The sequence below is a fragment of the Lepidothrix coronata genome, unplaced genomic scaffold, assembly GCF_001604755.1.
Source record: "Lepidothrix coronata isolate B3197 unplaced genomic scaffold, Lepidothrix_coronata-1.0 Scaffold147, whole genome shotgun sequence".
In the NCBI taxonomy this organism is placed as follows: Eukaryota; Metazoa; Chordata; class Aves; order Passeriformes; family Pipridae; genus Lepidothrix; species Lepidothrix coronata.
In genome coordinates, this window is record NW_016690327.1 from 1280186 (window position 1) to 1294945 (window position 14760).

Here is a 14760-nt window from a genome sequence, read left to right on the forward strand (position 1 = left end):
TGGCTATATAAATGTCAAACTTTATTTGATCTCCCACTGCTGCACACGACTCGTGTGCTCCAAATGAACAGAAAAAAACAAACCCAAAAGTGAACAAAACAAGAAGGCTGCTGAAGAAAGATCTGGGGGGTTAGGACTCCAGTTTTGTGAGGGGTACATTGTCCACGTCATGGATGCCCTCCTTGTCGATGAACCGGGCGTTGAAGGAGGTCAGGTTCAGGATGAAACGTTTCTTGAGCTGTTCAGCAAAGACAAAGAGACAGAAGAGATGAGATTCACTCAAAGTTTTAATAAAAGAGGAGAAAATAATTTAAGAGATGTGCTGTTGCACTACAAAATTCCCATCCTGGTTCTAGTGACCTGAAATGTTTGGAACCAGGGTGGGTTTTTTCACTGCTCAGGAATGAATTAGGGTGAGTTTGTCCTCTGTTGTAAGACAATCCACGTTAGACAAGCCCAGGCTAGAGATGCAAAATTCACAGGCCTTAAATGTTAACATTAAGCAGGAAGACTAGAGTGGGCTACAATTTTGGGCACAAAGTGCATTTATCACAAAGATACTTCGAGCAGGACCTCTTTAGAGAATTTCTTCCTGATGTTTCCCCAGAGTTACATTTGGTTCAATCTCTTAAAGACAAGGATAAAGACTCTCTTCCTACAATAAAAGCCTTAGTGTCTGAAATATCTGGAGTCTTAGTTTACACTAATATTAGTCATGAACTTTAAGGTCAAGGCTTTACTTCAGGTATCACTTCAGAGGCTGGAAAAGAACTAGTATATAATTCTAAGAGTGCTTAAGTGTAACACAAGTGACAGAAGGATGCTGCAGGATGTTCAGAGGAACCATCAGAGGAAAAGGTCTGTATCAATATTATGCTAAGCACGGAAGAAGCAGAAGTAAAGAAAAGCAATTAAGCTCCAAGTTTAGGTTGTGGAGGACGTGAACCGTGCAAAGGCAACACAAGTGCCCACAAATCCCTTCCCTCAGTAGCTCCTCCACATCTGGCCAATGTGCATTTATTACCCTTCTGGCAAAGGCAGAGAAAAACGTGACAAGGGGAACAGGAAAGTCTCAGCGAATGAATGCAAACAAACATCCCTTTCTCAGGATCACCAGGGCCCGAGTTTGGCAACTCACCTCCACGAGGCATTTTTTCAAGAGCTCCATGGCTTCCTCACGTGTGATACCTGAAAGGGAAAACATCCACAGATTGATTTCATTAGAGGCCATCTCCCTCTCTCCGCCGAAACTTTATTAAATTTAAACAACTTTTCAGCTGAGCACCAAAACCTCTCTCCTTCCCAGCTCCCAGCAAACACTTTCCAGATGTCCCGAGGACGCCCTGCACCGCCGCGCTCCCACCGCAACAAGCCATTGAGAATCGATTTGTTCCAGGGAATGGGAAGCATGACGGAATCCTGCCTCCCATGGCCAGGGCCCGGGCTCTGCCTCCCTCTCCTCGAGTTTGTTTCAGCCCCAAATCAGCTCCAGCTGCCCCCAGGCCGGCTGCGAGTCGGGGGCAGGAGGTGGAGATGGGTTTAGCACAACAACGTTCCTGCTGGGGACGAGCTCAATAATGGGGAAGGCACGTGTGGGATGCTCCTGCTATTCAAACACTTTGGGATAAAATCCAGCACTCTGTAGGGATGACAAGCCATGGCAACCTACTGCAGGTCATTATTTTTCTCCGTTCCACGAGGAGTGGTGGAAATGGAGCAACAGAATTTTTAAGGGACACGACTGGAAAACAACCAAGGTCTGTGGATCTCTCAAAATTTGTTTCTACACTTTGTTCCAGATCTGCATCCACTGTTCAGCCAGAAATTCCATTTGAATAAAACTATCAGTTTACAGCTACATGTCTTGCAGGAGGTGGATGAAAGGATTTCTAATCTGAGAGCAGAGATATTAACTTAAACAGCACACGGGAGTGAAGTTGTTTTGTAGGTAAAGCCAAAGATGTCAGATTAACAATATTCCAAGCTTTGCAAATTTCCTCATCTGTACAGCGGGGATGGGGCCATGTTCATTCCTTGGCAGTGGGTTATGATTCTAAAATTAAAACTTTAGACAGGTACAAACATGTACAAGAATTACAATGAGCAGCTGCCACGTGCACAAAACTGCAAATCAGTCCAAAACCTCTCTGTTGCCCAGAGAAGCTGCCCCATCCCTGGAAGTGTCCAAGGCCAGGTTGGACAAGGCTTGGAGCAACCTGGGATAGTGGAAGGTCTCCCTGTCCATGGCAGGGAGTGGAACAAGATGAGCTTTAAGTTCCCTTCCAACCCAAATCATTCCATATTCCATGATTAATCACCACCACTTCAGAGTGCTGGAGACAATCTCACTAGGATTATCTTTTCACTTAAATGTTTTTCATATATCACACACAAAGCCAATCCAAGATATGGAGCAATAGGATCTGGGACTGCCCTCTGCAGATTGATAACCTGGGAAAGTGGACATGTCAAAGCCACCAGACAAGCAGGAAGACAATGTTATCAAACTGTTATTTATTAAAAGCAGACTACCAGCAGCTAATGGTCCAGGAACTGAAACTTCCTTCACTTCAGTCTAAGTTGCAATCAGGAAAAAAAAAATTCAGGAGTTGCCTAGTTTCACATTACCATTCCAGCAAGGCAACACTTAAAGCTCCCTTTATCCAACAAAAACTCAAGTTCCAATCTCTAGCACCACAGCAATCACACCTGATTTGGCAAATGTCAGTCTCACCGATCGATAAATTAAAAGACCTAAATTGAAACAGGAGAATTTTCCTGTCCCTGACCCCACTTACCTGGCTTGTAATAGCGGTCGAGGATGCTGAGGGTGAGGAATGCTCCGTACCCATGTGCTGCAAAGGGAGCCTCGGCCAGGGCTGCCAGGTAGTCCATGAAGTACAGGGCAGGGCCCTCGTGGTCGTCGTAGCCAGCCAGGAGGAGGTTCACGTGGTAGGGGGTCTGCAAACACAGGGGATGTTTTACACCAAAGCACTGACACCTCAGCCTTGGGATCCCAGCTCCCCGTGGCACCTGGAGAACAGCAGCACTGCTCTGCCACAGTTCCTTACCATAACATGCTGCACCAGCCCTGCCTGCAGCACATCGTGGGTCTCAACCTACAAACCATCAGGTCTCCTGGCACATGGACTGCACAGCAAATAAAAACACACAACTCCGATTCTGTGTTTGGGGTTTTTTCACAGCTTTCACAGCACACTCGAACTCGAATGCAGTTCTCACACCACATTCTTTCATCTCAGCGTAAAACATGCAGCATTTTACTGTCGACACGTGAGCACAACATGGACATTTTGCAGTTTCTAAGAACTCTTTGTTCCTTTAACCTGCTCTCTGCTCTTTTCCCAGTCCCCTCCCAGTGACCACGGCCCGTTCCAGTGCACATAAAAGCTCCCACACAGTGCACACAGTTACACACAGGCTCCTGTTCACTGGCAATTTGATTTTTTTATTGCATGTACCAAGTTTAATCTTTGGCAGTTTCCTCCATGTTCTGGGTTTAGTGTTCCACCATCATGAATAAATCAAACATCCCCTCTTCTCCCACATCTCCTTCCAAGGTCTGTACTTTGTAAGACCATGAAACACACGTGCACTGTGTTATTTTTAAATGCAGGCTCAGAAAAAAATTTGGGAATTGTATGTATTTTTAAAAGCAGCTCTTACACAGTTCCAGTATTTTCATATCTACATAATGTTTCTCATTAAATTAATTGTACTAACAGGATATCTCTAAACTGCTGGAAAGCCTGGATCAACAAAGCAACAAAATAAGAAAAAAATGATGATGCAACCAACAGATTAAAAAAGCAAACAGAATTTTACCCTAAAGCCAAAACACTAACTGTATCACAGGAAAAAGTTCATTTTGATGCTAAGTACAGTGAATTTCCACGCAAGAAAAAAAATAAATCACAGGACACTGTATTTTTACTTTCAGACAGTAAGCAAGAATAAAGCAGGCTTCAGTTACATATCAAACATCACTGTAAACGCTGTGATTTAATCTTCAAAGCATCCAAGAATATTTGGAAAGAAGTTACCATGCAGCTGTATTCATTTAATTAGGCTGTATTTCATCATTTATTTATTCTGAAACATCACACAAGTTGATATTTAAGAGCCATGACACAAGATCACTCAAATTATTGTGTGACTTGGAATTACCAACATTGGCATATGCGAGATACTCAACCATAAATAAATGGTGTTATACACACTTAAACCCATCTGTAAACTGATTTTCAGTTGTAAGTTCTCCTGCTAATGGTCTCTGAGACTTCTTAAAACTCAAATGTAAATAATTATCCCCCATGCCTTATTACTGAAGAAAGGCAGGATTTAAACATTAGAAAATCTACATAATCTATTTACTACTCCCGTGATTATAAATGAAATTTGCAGCATAACACCTCGATGATGGGACTGGAATTCCTTGTACATCCCATTCCTTTAGTCCATCCTGAAGGCAAGCCTTCCTTGGCTTCTGTGACTCAATCCATGCCAACAGTTCTGAACTCTTTACAAGACTGGTGTGGTTAAAGGGCCACCAAACAAGTGATGACTGACACCCAGAGTTCTTTATCCCAAACTCCCCTTCCTACAGGGACACATTTCCCAGCCCCAGCAGCTTTGCACTTGACTGCTGTTTGATTTAAAATAACGACAGCAATTAGGAAATGTGTGAAATTCTTCAGAATTTGCAGCTGAAGAGCAGAGCTGTGCTGAACAGCCCGGCCCCAGCTCGGGAGGGTGGTGGTGACACAGCCCTGTGACATCTGGCGGAAGCCAAAGTCACAGCGAGGGGGGAAAGGTGGGAGAGAGGAAGTTTCCTGCCAAGTGTGGACACAGGGAGAGGGGCTGACAGGCTGCCTTTGGACTCCAGCCAGACCCTGTCACCTATAATTAAACAGCATCACAACTAGAGACTGAACTTCACCACCTTTGGAGGGACAGGGGGTTGTTTTTCCTACTCCCCACACACACAACCTCAGCAGTGAGTTAAATGCACTAAAACTGGCACCTGGTGAACCAAGAGAGGTGCTGGAGAAGGAAACAACAGAATCATGGAATGGTTTGGGTCGGAAGGGACTTCATCTAATCCTGCTCTCCTTCAGCTTCAGGCCATTCCCCCTTGTCCTGTCACCACACCCTGCAGCACCACTCACCTCCAACAAGAGTCTAACGCCTGAGAAAGTCCTGTTGCAATTTAACCTTTCCCCTTCACACACCTTCAGGCCTCTGTAACAGCTTCACACGGTGAGTGCCAATACAGCAAGAAACTACATTTTCACCACCAAACTTTTTACTTCTCAACTATTTTCCTACTCCTGACAGGAGGCACTGGCATGTTTTACCTTCTGATTTTTTAATTTCTAATTTTTTCCATCCACATGACTACACCAGTAGCCCCCAGGAATCCCATATGCAATTCAAATAGACACTGAGCACTAGTGTTAATCCCTCTGGTATCCCAGGTAGGATGACGGAAACGCAACAAAATTCACAGGGAAAGAAAAACCAAACACAAATTCTGATGGCAAGGCTTGTATTATCAAATTCTAAATCCCACAAACAAGTCATTAAGTGCTCTGGTTGGAGAGGAAGGGTTCTCCCTGCAGTGTGGGGAGCAGTGTAGTGTGACAGCAGTGTCAGGGAGCGCCGTGCCCCGGGGTGCTGCCATCTGCACCAGAGCAGCGTTTTGTCTCCGGTAAATAAACACATCTGCCTCTGCCAGTGTCCTCCCCACTGTGCTGCCCATCTGGAGCAGGTGAGCTGGAAGGCAGGCGTGGGCTCAGGCAGGAGGGGAGCCACGGGGAGGATCAGGCCTCGAGGGATGTGGCACAGAGGAAGACAATGGTGCCACATCGATCCTGATGGGCAAGTCCACCAAAAAGCCTGTTAAAGGTACTTTAAATCATAAGTAAGAAACAGCTGCCTCTAAGTGGGGCAGGACACTCAGTCTCATCTGTGCAGGTCAGATGTCCCTGAGATGAGCCACCAGCACCAGGCAGCCCCCAGGGCCAGGCCCCAAGCATTACTGCTTCCCATCAGCCTCAAAAACTGCACAGAGGTGCACAAAACACACACAGACCTTCCAAATCCCCCCTGAACACCAGCCAAAGCAAACAGCATCACTGCCAACCACCAGCTACCAGCCGTGGAGTTGGCTGAAGCCATTTAAACCAGAGGAGTCGTGTGGAATCACATCTGAGCTGGGACTCCCAAGGAAAAGTTGTGACCTGCAGCTGTGATCCACGCCAGAAAGGAGAACAACAATCTCTGGTTGCTCCTGGGGATGAGTTCTTGGAGAACTCTCACTCCACACACGTATAGTTCTCAACAATACAGCTCTGAGGTTAATCCTGGTCTTTATTTGCTACTGTAAAACCTCATTTCAGGCCTGAGCAGTGCATTGTTAGAATGCAACACAATTCATCCCACGCTCTATCCCTGACAGAGTTGATCAACTTCATTCTCAACATCCTCTTTCTTCCTGTTTTCTCTCATATAACACATTAACATTCTTCTCAATGAAATGCTTCCTGACCTTGGATTGTTAAAAGTCCATTTGCCCCTTCACAACATCTTTTCACACTTTGAAAAAAATCACCACAAGAAACATCAGTAATTGCAGTTCAGTAACTTGAAAACACAGCTCCAGCTCGGATCTGATATTTACTGAAAGCTTCATGTTGCTGTTTACAAAAGGCACTTGTTTTGCTAAGTACATCAAACAGCTTTGCTCTACGAAATCACTTCCCGAGAAGATTAAACGGATTTGGTGCATTTGCATGAAAACCCCCAATCTTATCGAGGGGTTTAATTCACTTCACGTCTGCAGCGAGTGACAAAGTGTTTATTGGGCCCAAGGCTGGAATTTTAAGTCTGCAGTTGTATCAGTTATTGATAAGTGATAAGTTTTTTAAGTAAGCACATAAAGTTATGTTTTACTAAGACATCCTTTCAGCAATGTGAATTCACAGAACCATGGAAAAGACCTCCAAGGTCGTCAAGTCCCCCCTGTGCCCGACGCCCACCTTGTCCCCCAGCCCAGAGCACTGAGTGCCACAGCCAGGCCTTCCTGGGACACCTGCAGGGGTGGGGACTCCAAACCTCCCTGGGCAGCCCCTTCCAAATTCACCAGCACAGACAGCAGCTCCCACCTTCCTCAGACTCCATCCCTGGAGGATGGACACGTCCCCTGTGGATGCCCAGGCCCTGAGCACTCACCCGACTGCGCAGATAGTCCGCCAGGTTCCGCCGGGTGAAGTTTGCAGCTGCCTTGGGAGACAGTTCATAACCTGGGGAGAAGGGTCAGCACTTAGAGGAGAACAGCACAAACCCATGCTCAGGCTTCACCTCCCGCCTTCCCACTCCTGTTCTGAAATAAAGAGATGTTCCTTAGTGAGACAGTGTCGCGTCCTTTCTCCAATTCCTGTTTTTTCTGAAAGCTACAAGCACAAAAAGGACCCTCAGAATCTGGGGAGCTCATATCTGTACAGACCATGGCAATATACGTGGCTACAAAAAACTGAAATATTAAGGACATGTAGCTTGAATTTTTTTGTCCAGTATATCAGAAGAAGTGGTAACAGTTGGCATGCAATGGACACAGAAACCCAGTCCTTTCCACCAACATTCACCTGGAAACCACCCCAGCTCTGCTCCCAACCTCCAGTACCTGTCCTGCTTCACTCACCATTTCTCATTTTGTAGAGCTGAACATTTTTCTGGATGTATTCTGCAAACTGCACCGTGTCTCCAGCCTCCCCCACACACAGCAGTAGGATCTTTTCACTCATCTTAAACATTTTGTCATGGTCTAGGCAGAGAGAAACAACACTGAGAGCTGTGGTCATGGAAATAAATTATTTTGCCAACATCCTGACACACCAGGACTCTTTAGAAGCAAGAAAGAGGCTTGGATAAGTGCACCATGACCTGGAACACCACCAAAAAAAGTCTTCCTGAGCAAACCCTGACATTCAGCTTCTCACAGCTGGTGGCACAAAACACAAGAGTTGTCAAACACATCACCAAGAGAACCAAAGCTCTTCAGAAACCTTCCAGAAATATACAGTATTTCCCACATCAGAAACAAGGTAGGAAAGACTAAAGCATCACACAGAATATTGTGTTCCAAGTGTAACATTTTGCTTCCCGGGATCAGGAATAAGAATTTTGCTCAGTGACTATTCAACTTTATCCAAATATCCTGCAACAGAAGCAAATCATTTAATATAAAGCTGCAATACCAACACATTGAGCAAGAGCAATCTTAGGAAATCCAGAAGCAAATTCCTTGTCAAATGACTCCCTTCCCCTGATATCCAGCAGTCTCAAAAATTAGAAGTTTACGTGACCGAGACTTTTCCAGACACTCTTTTTACTTGTCATTTTATGTGCCAGGGCCTCACCACCATCACAGGGAACAATTTCTTCCTAATCTCTAAACTGACTCTGCCCTCTGGCAGTGTGAAGCCATTCCCCCTTGTCCTGCCACTCCAGGCCCTTGTAAATAGTCTCTCTCCATCTTTCCCGTAGCCCCTTGAGGTACTGGAAGGGCCAAATAGGTCGCCCCAAAGCTCCTCTTCTCCAGGTTGAAATTAATTTACTAATTAAAGCGATTACCAGTAAACACCAATATTCTAAGTAATTATGTGAAATTTATGGGGTTATGCCCCTAACCCTCCCCTCCAAGGGCAAACTAAGTCCTACATTCTAAATATATTTTCCTTAGTGAAAAATAACTATTTGGCAAGTCAACAGGGAGGTTAAAGCTGAGAACCCAACACAGTGTTTATTATATATAATAATGTAGAACAATTTATATATAATAATATATATAACACAGTTATAGTGGCTGAGGATTGGGAGCTTTACAAGCGGCCCTTTGAGCCCCGGGCTCAGGTTTGGGATCTTTAGAGCGGCCCTTTGAGCCGCGGGCTGGCTCCGAGCGCCAGAGGCCGCCTGGCATCTCCTACAGCGACCAAACCCCATCTGGAGTCCCCGGCATTGCTTCCCCGCACCTTTACCTGTGCAAAAACCTCCCCCGGGGCCCAGCGAGGCCTCGGAGCGCCCCAACCCCGCCCGGCGCGGGCACGGCCGGGGACACCGCACCGGGACACCCCCGGGCGGGACTGGGCCGCCGGGGCAACCCCTTCCCGCCCCCCCATATCTCACCGTGTTTCATCTGCACGATGCTGGAGGCGGCCACGGTGTCGGCGGCCACCAGGACGTAGTCGGGGCCGCGGATGCCGATCAGGTACTCCATGGCGGTGACACAGCGGCTCCGCTGCCGGCGCGCATTGATGACGTCACGGCGCCGGGGCCGAGGGGCGGGGCGGGGGGAGCGGCCCCGCGGGGTCGCGGCGTGGGCGCGGAGGGAGCGCGGGGTCGGGGCCGTGTTTCTGCTGGAAAAGACCTCCGAGACCGTCCAGTCCGACCTGTGACACACCCACACCTTGTCCCCCAGCCCAGAGCACTGAGTGCCACCTCCAGCCCTTCCTTGGGCACCTCCAGGGCTGGGGACTCCAAACCTCCCTGGGCAGCCCCTGCCAATGTCCAATCACCCTTTCCAGGCAGAAATTCCTCCTGATGTCCAACCTGACCCTCCCCTGGCACAGCTGGAGGCCGTTCCCTCTCCTCCTGTCCCTTGTTCCCTGGGAGCAGAGCCCGACCCCCCCCCGGCTCCCCCCTCCTGTCAGGGGGTTGCAGAGCCAGAAGGTCCCCCCTGAGCCTCCTTTTCTCCAGGCTGAGCCCCCCCAGCTCCCTCAGCTGCTCCTGCTGCTCCAGCCCCTTCCCAGCTCCGTTCCCTCCTCTGGAACACACTCTTCTGCGTGTCTTTCTCTGGACATGTTCCAGCCCCTCAATGTCCTTCTTGTAATGAGGGCTCCAAAACCGGACCCAGGATTTCACATTCAGCCTCACCAGTGCCCAGCACAGGGGATGGTCAGTGTACTTCTATTTGTGTCCCAAACACCACCCCAAGCTGCATCCCCCGCAGCCAAAGGGACAAGCCCAAGCCTGGCTCACCTATTGAGACAATATAGGATTTTCTTCCCAGAACTGCAGGTGTCCCTGTGGATTCTCCTGTCAGCTGGTGGCTTCAGAGCTCATCCATGAGCTCAGGTAGAGACCATGGGTGGCATCTGTGGTTCATCACCTGGCTGGACGTGGGTTCTGGTTAAGCAGCCAGAACAACATTGCTAAGCAGCAAATGTTCTCTACTATTTCTTTTCCCTATTTCTCTATTTCCCTATTTCTCTACTATTTCTTTTCAAGTCTCAATCTACTTGAATTTCTCAGGGGAACAAGTGCCTTCTCTTAGGTGTCTCTGCAGCACAGAAATCCTGGAATGGTTTGGGTTGGAAGGGACTTTAAAGATCATCTAATTCCAACCTCCTGCCATGGGCACCTTCCACTAGACCAGATTTCTCCAAGCCCCATCCAACCTGGCCTTGAACACTTCCACCCAGAAACTTCCAAGTGTGGCTGTAATGTGGATAATTAATAACAAATACAACAAAACAACCCCTGGAATTGTCTGGACATTGTCTCACTGGAGGCCACTCCAACTGGCCCTTGGTTTATGGATTAGGCCCTGCCCCTGCCTGAGCCCCATCATGGTCCTGTGATTCTGTGATTCTGTGATTGACACGTTCTCTGAGGCAGCCCCAGGTGAGAAAACTCGGGGTGCTCCAGCACATGGCAAATGCCCAGCTGCACCTATACCCAAAAAACCCCTGTGTCATGGAGAGAACTGGGCATAACCTTTGCGTGGTTTAAAAAATACTAAACGTGCCAAAAAGCAACAGCAGATTGTCTCCAGGAAAGGGTATAAATGTGTGCAAGCAGCAAATTCACCATTTTGACTGTTTTCCAATTGCCTGTAGCAACACTTGTTCAGTCGAGTGCTGTGTGTGTAAATCAAACCAGGAGGTTTTCTTTTACTGAGGGATTTTCTGTGTCGATCCAACCTGAAGTTTTACACATATTTTCCCCCTATAGATTTCCATGCTTGTTCCACGTGTACAACCAGCCCTTCTCATTCAGTGGTTATTTTTTGAGGCCTTTTTAAGGGAAAGGTTAACGAAAAATCCACAACTACCATCCCTGTTGATTTTTGCTGGGCCCTGGGATACAATTGAATGCGAAGGTTGTTATTGAATTTTCTTGGCAGATTGGATTTCCCTGTTTAGGAACACACGTGCAAGCCAGTGCACACCCATCTACCTCTTCCTGGGGTGCAAGTGCTCCTGACACTAGTCCATGACAGTGGTAGGACAGCTCTGCCTAGCAGGAATCAGGGAATATTTTCCACCATTAAAGGGAAGTTGTCCAGGCTGCAGCATGTCTTAAAATTATATGCACCTTTGTCTGTTTTATTTTCAAGACCAACACTGCAGTTGGGTGTATTTATACATGTGTTTGCTCCACAGCCTCCATGGGGACATTCCAAAAACAAAAGCTGTGAGTAGCACAGGGGTGCACTGAGCTCCTCTCCACTGCTGTAGTGTGCCTTTGGGATCACCAACCCTGGAATGAACCCTGCAAGGCTTACATGGGGCTTTGCTCTTAATCTCCCTGTCTGGGCTCCACAGAGCTCCTGGAGCTGACTTTCTGTGGGCCTGAACATGGTATCTTTAAACAGATCCCCCTTAGGGATGGGCAGGGACAAGCCTTACTTTGTTCCTCCTGTGCCCAGGCTGTGGGCAACCCTGGTGCCAACCTGGCTCTGTCCTCCCCACCACGATGCCTCAGGGTCTCCAGAGAGCAGCTCTTGCTGAAGTTTCAGCAAGCAAAGTTACAGAGTCTTCCTTTCACACATTTGTTTTGACAGACGGGTGTTAGACACTACCTGGATGGGGTGTTTGTCCATGGGATTTAAACCCCGAGCCTGGCTCTCCCGGGATGCAGAGCAGGCTGTCAGCACCCCCCTGCACTGCTGGCTTTCAGGGGCACAGAGGGATTGCTCTGACCTCAGGAGGACCCTTTCACCTCCTGATGTTTCCCAAGCTGAGGTCAGTGTGGAGGGAATGTGTCCTCCTCTCCCACCACCAGCAAAACACCTTCCCAGAGTCCTCATTCCTGCTGAACTTGTCAGGGAATATCAATGCCTGGCAGCACCAATCCCACAGGCATCCCTCTGCCTCCCAGCACAGCTCTGCTCCCCACTCCCAGGCCCATTGCTGAGTGTTTACCCTCCACCTGTGGTGGTAAGAGTGGGGGCATCCACTGGAGTGTGCAGGTGAAAATGGATTGGAACCTGCCACTGCCACCAGCTGATTAACACTCGTGTCTCTGGCAGGATTGATCTTGCAGGTGAGAATGTTCCAGAGAGCAGCTGGGGTCCTGCTCCTCAGCTGGATGCTCCTTCCCAGTGGTTCTGCCGTGGTCATCACTGTTTTCTCAGAGTGGGGAGGAGGATATGCACCGTGAGCAGCTGGGATGGCCCGGGACAGGGTGTTATCTCTCCATTTTCCCATTTCTCCCAGCACTCCCCAGCACTGCAGAACATCTTCCCACTGTGGTAACTTTGGGTTCCCTGTCCCAGTTTGGTTTGTCACTCAGACCTCAGTGAGGTGAGGGATCAGCAGGAACTGCAGAGTCCATTACACAAACCCAGGCTGGTGACCCCAAAACCTAATCTTTGCAGGATGATCCATTTCATAAATGTTGTAAACCATAAAAGGAAAAGCTCCTTCAAATCATTGAATAGTTTTTTTCTCAGTGTGGAGACACAAATCAAGAAATCGAAATATTTGGCAAAATATAGATTTCTGCAGTGTTGTGGGGCATTTATGGGCAGCAACGTCTAGTCAGAGCTCCCCCCAGCTCCTCTAGCTCTGTCCTGTTTGAATTCCTGCTGGTCACTGAATTATTACTTTTCTTAGTATTTCCTGTGCTTTAAAAGTGGGGAAAGCACAATCAAATTATCGTCATGCTCATTTGGTTAATCACCCATTTAGTTACTTATTCAGTTCATTAACAAGACGCTGGCCAGTGTCAGAGTGGAGGAAATTCAGAGAGGCAGGCAGTTAGGAGACAGGATATAGGAGAAATAGGCCATTACTCCAGCCCAGGGAATGGCAATTTCTATCCCTCTTTTCTGCTACGTCACTTCAGTGCACAGTTTGTTCTGGATTTTAAAAAAAACAACCAACAAACAAACAGATGAGGAAAGCGTTCTGCTGCAGATCACCACCGCTTGTTAGAATCCATTTAGGCTCAATCCAGAGCTCTGCAGAAGGACAAACCACCTATTTTAGGATTCCTTTTCTTCGGCTGAGAGAAATGTGCTGCTCCACAGGTCATAAGATGCCTGTAATTATGACCCCGAATGGATGGAAATGCTGCTTCTTGAGACAAATCCCATCTGACAGTTTTTACAGTACGTTCGTTCAGAGCAAAATGCCCTGTCCCCTGTCACCCGGATTGAAATTATTAAGGAAGACAGACATTTCACTGACAACTCTAGCCTCAGGGGGGAAAATATTCCTTCTGTTCCCCTCTGAAGGTCAGAGCTCACATAATGCAGAGCACTTAGAGCACGCGCGTACACACGCTCACGCACACGCGGATGGAACTTTCTCCTCGGCGGAGCTCTGCACGGGTTTGATGGCAAACAGGAACCAGCTCCACGGGCATCTCAGGGAGCTTGGGCCAAAAAAGATGGGCTCTGCATTTCTGCAGTGTTAATTCTTATTGTCTGGTAAATAATCTCTTTTCTCCTCTGCGTGTAAATCCCGTCAGGAGATGGTCATGTGTGCTCACATGTTCGGGCTTCCCCTCACATGGCACACGTGGCACATCAGGCACTGGCAACTCCCCCGACAGTGTGGGATCTGTGGGATAGTCACACTTCCCTGCTGTCTGTTTATTCTCTCAAAACACTTCTTGCCTTCTTTCCCTTCCTGATAAAAGCCCATTTGCGGCCTGCGTGTCCCATTTCTCACTCAGGCTGCACTGCCAGCTGTCGTTCGGCCCAGTCTGTCACCCGGCAGTGTCCCCGTGCTGGGGATGTGCAGGTCCCCTCCATGGGAACACCGACTCCTGGCTGTTCCAGAGCTTTTTCATGCTGGAGGAAGGGCAGAACCTGGCCCATCAGTGCCTCCCCAGCCCCGGCTGGACGTGTGAACACGGCGGTGCAGCCGCAGATGAGCTGCCAGTCACCGTGTCCTGCCTGTGGATCTCACCGGCCTCGCTCAATCTAGGGCTGAAAATTGGACCTGAGCCAAGGTGACCGGAGGTGGGAAACCAGCCTGCAGCTCATTAACCTCTTCCCATCCATCCTCCCCATCTGCCTGGTGGTTTGGTGACACCAGGCTCACACCAGGTCCCTGCTGACCGCGCACGTGGCCTGGTGTCATTTGCACCGAGTTTCCCTGGCAGGACCCAGCTCCCCAGCACTGACCCTGCCTTTACAGCCTGTCCTAGAAACACTTTCCAAACCGGGGTGTTAATGGGCAGCTGGTTTGCAGCTCCTCTCCCAACACCCCAGGACAGCCCTTCCCAGATGCTGATCCACACCTCTCTTCCAGAAACCTCTGGATTAATGTCACCACCTGCCCAGGGACCTGAGGGGACCCCAACAGCCCATCCCAGATTGTTCCTTTGGCAAGGATGTGCCTCAAGTGCACAGTGGCAGCAGTGGTAGAGTGGGAAACAGAGATGGGAAGCTTTTTGCCACATTTACTCACAGCAAATGGGTGGAAATCCCAAATCCTTCTCCAC

General features: G+C 48.3%; 1 protein-coding gene across 1 annotated transcript; it reads right to left on the bottom strand.

Annotated features, from left to right (window-relative positions):
• Window positions 1-9346, bottom strand: PSMB2 (proteasome subunit beta 2). The gene is made up of 6 exons (XM_017828295.1): window positions 9208-9346; window positions 7724-7846; window positions 7255-7325; window positions 2799-2961; window positions 1139-1188; window positions 1-238 (listed from the first exon to the last, which is right to left on the bottom strand). Exons 1-6 carry the CDS (start codon window positions 9296-9298, stop codon window positions 131-133), a joined length of 606 nt encoding a protein of 201 aa, XP_017683784.1. The 5' UTR covers window positions 9299-9346; the 3' UTR covers window positions 1-130.
• Between the last annotated feature and the right edge of the window lie 5414 nt (window positions 9347-14760).